Source organism: Arachis ipaensis, chromosome B6 (genome assembly GCF_059453495.1).
Source record: "Arachis ipaensis isolate K30076 ecotype BB chromosome B6, ASM5945349v1, whole genome shotgun sequence".
Taxonomy (NCBI): domain Eukaryota; kingdom Viridiplantae; phylum Streptophyta; class Magnoliopsida; order Fabales; family Fabaceae; genus Arachis; species Arachis ipaensis.
In genome coordinates, this window is record NC_142441.1 from 11,516,840 (window position 1) to 11,522,484 (window position 5,645).

General features: G+C 34.3%; 1 protein-coding gene across 1 annotated transcript; it reads right to left on the bottom strand.

The window, feature by feature from the left end:
• Nucleotides 1-4,279: 4,279 nt before the first annotated feature.
• On the bottom strand, nucleotides 4,280-5,645 carry LOC107646009 (peptidyl-prolyl cis-trans isomerase, chloroplastic-like). The gene is made up of 3 exons (XM_016350181.3): nucleotides 5,505-5,645; nucleotides 4,912-5,106; nucleotides 4,280-4,404 (listed from the first exon to the last, which is right to left on the bottom strand). The coding sequence occupies exons 1-3, from the start codon at nucleotides 5,571-5,573 to the stop codon at nucleotides 4,369-4,371; spliced, it is 300 nt and encodes a 99-aa protein (XP_016205667.1). The 5' UTR covers nucleotides 5,574-5,645; the 3' UTR covers nucleotides 4,280-4,368.

The following is a 5,645-nucleotide window of genomic DNA, read 5'->3' on the forward strand; positions in this document are numbered from 1 at the left end:
TAGTTAGTGTGTTCAGGATTTAGGGTTTATTCTAATTGTATTTTCACAGTATAACTAGGACTTTGAATCAAATTTGTTCTTATTTTCATTCAGTTCAGTGGATAGTGTAACTAGGTCTTTGAACTTGATTGTTACTCTATTCAGTTAACTTCTATTGCATGAAGAAATACTATTTGCAATAATTGAAAGCTTATAACAATTTCTTCACCACATGGATTGTGTTCGGTTCGGTGGGTTTGGTCATTCTCATTCACTTGATATTTAGTGTGTTCAGGATTTAGGGTTATTCTGATTACATTTTTACAGTGTAACTAAGGCTTTGAATGAAATTTGTTCTTATTTTTATTCAGTTCCGTGGATAATGTATGTGAGTAGATAGTGGATAGTGTAACTAGTCTAGCTGATTCATTATTTATCATGTTTTATTCAGTACTTGAAGCGGGTTCGGTTCGGTAGGCTGGGACATTTTAATTGATTTGATTAAGATATGCATGCTTGTGCTTGTCAGTGTATTGAGTGAAGTATTGACCAATTTTTTATTACAACAAAACACAACAAGACAATGGTGACAAAAATGGAGAAGCCACACTATAACGTAAGCACATTAAATATATTTATCCACTTTCGTTCAAATAATATCTATTTTGTATTATAAATATATCCTCACATTCTATTTCAAAACTTGCAGAAAACTCATGATTGCAGATGCCAAACAAAGGCAATAGCTATAAGTCAAGAAAAGAAAGATATAGTTGAACAAATGGGATTTGGTACCTTGGCACGTGTCTCGAAAATGAATGCCTCTCACCCTCTTGAGAGAATTGATTGATTGCTTTGATGACTATAAGGGATGCTTGAAAACTCTCCAGTGAAAAACATACATAACTCCTCGCAAGGTAGCAGCTGCATTGGGCATAAACAATGGCGGTAATACACTTTCCACTTCCTGCTTACTTTCGGTTCATTAGTGTACAGAAAATTAAACTGAGCCTTTTTTGCTGATTTTTTGCTATTAAAATATTGTAGGAAATCGTTTTGATGAAAAGGTTGATTACACTAAACTAAATCCAGAAGACAAGGCGATATTTGACAGTGTCAAAAATATTACGTTGGTGACTTTGACAAGATCTATTCTGGATATGAGTGTTGAAGGGGAGGAGAACCGGCAAAAATTCAAGAGGACTTTTGTCGTCTTCGTACAAAAGTGCTTCTTGCTGCCAACGACAGTAAGCGTGGCCTCCCCAATCTATAAGCCGCCTATCTTTCATGTAGACAACATCCAAGAGTGGGATTGGACAAAATATGTGCTCAACTTCTTGATGAAAAGAATTGAAAACAAGAGAAAGGGAACAAAATAGTCTGTTGATGGCTGTGTTTTTGTTTTGATGCTGATATACTTCCATGAAACCAAGTTCTCTCGCCCGTTCGGACCTGATGCTCCCCCAGCACCATGGGTGGCCCATTGGACAAAGCAAATGATGCTTGACCGGATTTCGAAGGAAGCAACAGACCCATTGGTAAATTAACAAAAAATTCCCCCTAAAATTTCGTTTCAAATTCTTCTAAAATACTTTACTAACTAAATAAACTTGTGTTTTATGTTATAATTAATTTATTTCTCCTACTTGCAATTGTTTGTGTTTTCATTTGAATCTTTGTACATTCAGAAACATTTTTCTTGATGATTAAATGTTTGTCACGTTTTATTCACCATATGAATCTTGTTCGGTTCGGTTGGCTTGCTCCCTTTGGTTCACCTGATTGTTAGTGTGTTCATTTGAATCCTTTGCATTCAGAAACATTTTTCTTGATGATTAAATGTTTGTCACGTTTTATTCACCATATGTATCTTGTTCGGTTCGGTGGGTTTGCTCCCTTTGGTTCACCTGATTGTTAGTGTGTTCAATTGAGTCCTTGTGTATACAAAAATATTTTTTGGATCATTAAATAATTATCACGTTTTATGGCATTTTATTAAGCACATTACTATCGTTCGATTCAGTGGGTTGCTCATGTTGATTCAGCTGATTGTTACTGTATTTCTCATTAAATAAATTTATGTTTTAGGAAAATCTGTACAGAAAGAAAATAAAGAAGGAAAAAGCAAAAATAAAGAAGTTAGATAAGAAAGAAAAAGGAAAGAAAGAAAAAAAGAAAATTGTTGATTTGGAATCTTCTTCGAAAGAAGAAAGATTTTCCGAATCTAAATCTGAATCCGACAAACACCACCAGCAAAGAGAACAAGACAAAAGAGGGTGGTTAAAAAACAAAAGCTTGTTGAGACGGATTCAGAAAAAACAAGTGAAACTGAAAGCAGTCCAACAGATTCAGAAACCAAAAGTGAATCCGAAAACCAGTAAGTTTGATCTTCATATTGATTTCATTTAACTTGTATTTGCTTAAAGTTGTTCTTATGTGCTTGTTCTTATGTATTGCAGAGAAAAAGAAATTGAAAAAACTGGCACAAAGAAAAGAAAATAAACACAGAAGGTGGTTAAAAAACAAAGCAAAAAAAGGAAGCCTGTGCCGACAGATTCAGAAGGCACAAGCAAATCTGAAAGCCAGTAAGTTTTGGGTGATGTTCATTTATATGATTGTATGATATTTATCTGGTTTAGTTTTGCATTTTCTTGCTGAAAATTTTTTATGTATGCTTATTAAGTAAATTACAAATGTGATATTGTTCAGTGGAGTTACTCAAGTTGAGCTCTTTTTAATCCAGAAATGTTTTCTTGATGATTGAATGAGTATCACATTTTGTTCAGCATATGAATTGCTTTCAGTTCAGTAGTCTTTCTAAATTCGATATGTTTGTCTGTCTTGCAGAGAAAAAGAAATAAAAAAACACCCATAGTAAAAAGAAAACAACCGCAGAGGGTTGCAAAAAACAAACCAAATCTGAAATCTGATAAGGAGTAAGTTTCTCGAATCGTATTTTCTTTTACTTTATTGATGCTTTTCTTTTAGGTTCCTTGATACTTATTTTATGAACTTTCAGAACTGAACAAGTAAAAGACAGCGCTGCGGAAAGAAGAAAACAAGCGTTGGAGACGATAAGAGAAAAGAGATCAAAGAAAAGAAATGATGGAGCTCAGGCAGTAAACATTGCTCCGGATCAGTTTGACTCGACGGATGCGTAAAATGATTTCTCTGAGACATAAGATTCGGCTTCTTATACCAAGTTATTTTTCTTTCTTTGCTAACTTTTGCTAGATCCTTTTCTAATTTCTCTGGATTCAATTACTAATATGTATTTATCTTGCTTAGACTGCCGATTGTAAATCTAGATAGCGAATCTCTCTTACAGACTCATGCAAGCTCCACACCATTCGTAAATGCCCTAGATAATACCAGGTAAATTAGTTCATTGCAGGCTTTACTTTCAGTTCAGTGGTTTCCCAAAATGAATTTCATATCTTTCTACCCTAAACCATGAACCCTAAATGCTAAACCCTAAATCCTAAACCCTAAACTCTGAACCCTGAATCCTGAACCAATAAACCCTAAACCCCTAAAACCCTAAACCTAACCCCTAAACCCTAAAATCCTAAACCATAAACCCTAAACCCTAATCTAGGTTTCTAATTTTAATATAGTTCTAATTTTAATTTGTTATCATTTTTAGGAAAAATACCCCGGAAAGCCCGGTAAAATATTTTAGAAAAAAGAAAATCCATCCAAGAAAGAGTTTTAAAACTCCACAAGTGTAGGTTAAAAATATTTATGTTACTCTTTTAGATGTAGGTAATAATTTTGTTTAATTAATCACACAGAAAACGTGTTTAAATGTCACTAGCGCTACACCTAATTCTAAACTACAAATCATTGAGGATCGACAAAAAACTCATTCTGAACCTTTGGAAATGTGAGTTTTTCAATCTGCAGATTCCCGTTTCTCATAAAAAAATTCTAATGATTTAACATTAACTTCTTCATTGTTTACATTCCTTAGATCTCCTCTTGCGTTGTCTCTTCCAAGTTCTATTCAGGAAGAGTTGATCGAAGATGACTTTATCTATGTCCCTCCAGAAAGTCAAACACAACAAACTTCTGATAATGAGTAAGTTTATAAATATTTATTCACCACATGAATCTTGTTCGGTTCAGTGGGCTTTGTAATTTTAAATCACTTGATAGCTAGTGTATCCAGGGTTTAGGGTTATTTTGATTGCATTTTCACTTGATAGTGTGTTCAAGATTTAGGGATATTCTGATTGCATGCAGCAATGCTTTTCTAGCTGTTTCATTATTTATCATATTTTATTCAGTGCATCAAGGGGGTTCGGTTCGGTGGTCTCATAAAATTCTTTTTATTAATTTTAATGAAATATGATAATAGTTTGGGATCTTTATTGAACTGTTTTCTGTTTAATGCAGCATCCCTTTGGAATCGCAACAGCAGCCCTGCGAAGAAGCACTGACACAACAATCAGAATAACAAAAGCAGGCTGGTGAGAAATCTTCACCAAAGAATACGTAGCCAGAACTTCCAATGAATGTGTAAGTTTTAATTAATATCAATTTTTATAATTTTCTAGTCTAGCTGTTAATTAGAATTCTTTTTATTAGTTTTAATGGTACAGGATAATAAATCTGTCTCATTACTGAAATCTTTTCTGTTTAATGCAGCAGTCCTCCCAAACAACAACAGCCACAAAAAACTCCGGTGGCGTAACAATTAGAAGTACAACCTGAATTATAAATTTTATCATTGTTCACCACATTGTATCATTTCAGTTCACTGGGTTGTTTCATATCATTGTTTCATATAATTTCAGGAATAAGTTGTTCGTATAACTAATTTAGTACCAAGTATATAATTCACCTACAAAAAATAAGCAGAAATAAAAAGTTTGAGATCCCCCCTTAGGTGTTATCTTTCAAACCACAAGTTTTAAATGAGGTACTCACATTGTTTTCTGTAGCATTGACACAGATCATGGTCCTATATCTGATCGATTTTGGATCGGATTGTTGCAAAACAGAAAACCTTAGGGCATAATGTGATCTTGATGCCAATCCTTTGCTATGACCAAGCTGTAATCCGCTACTGCTACCTACCATACTAGGCCTAAGAACCTTGGCCATATCTTGGCTATAATTACCCTGGAAAGCAAACAAACAAAGAAATAAACGTTTACCATTATTTAATGTAAACAAAGTCACAAACGGTTGCCATGCTTCATGCTTGCAACCCAAACATCTCATATGATCATAAAGGCATATACTTAATCACTCACTACCATTTTGTGCACTCAATTCTTTTAAGGGGAAAAAAATCCCTTTCAGACATCATATTGAATAGAAGCTATGTGGGTGGTTCCAAAGGCAATAAAAATTTGATTTTTAGCAGTGTACCTGATATCATAGCACCTGCCCCTCAAGTTAAGGCACGATTTTTTAATAAAACTTGAATTTCAGAAGTGAAAGAACATTTTAGAGTTGAAAAACAGGGGAGTTTGCAGAGATTAAAAAAAGGAGTGAAAGTAAGTAAGAAAGTAAACCTGGATATGGCGAAACCATGAAAGACGGTTGTGGGTATGGATCAACTGCATTGAAAATGAAGAGGCCATGGCTTAACACAGTCGATGGAGGAGAAAAAAAGAAAGAGCTTTCTGTGGGGGAAATGGCGAAGGTGTTAGCCC

What these genes read in the sequence shown, in the direction of transcription:
- LOC107646009 (XM_016350181.3), bottom strand. Translation starts at nt 5,573, where the DNA reads ATGGCCTCTTCATTTTCAATGCAGTTGATCCATACCCACAACCGTCTT. An exon ending in CATGGTTTCGCCATATCCAG is followed by an intron (nt 5,107 to 5,504) that starts GTTTACTTTCTT and finishes TTTGCTTTCCAG; the next exon opens with GGTAATTATAGCCAAGATAT. An exon ending in TCAATGCTACAGAAAACAAT is followed by an intron (nt 4,405 to 4,911) that starts GTGAGTACCTCA and finishes GCTTCTTCGCAG; the next exon opens with GGCTGCTGTTGCGATTCCAA.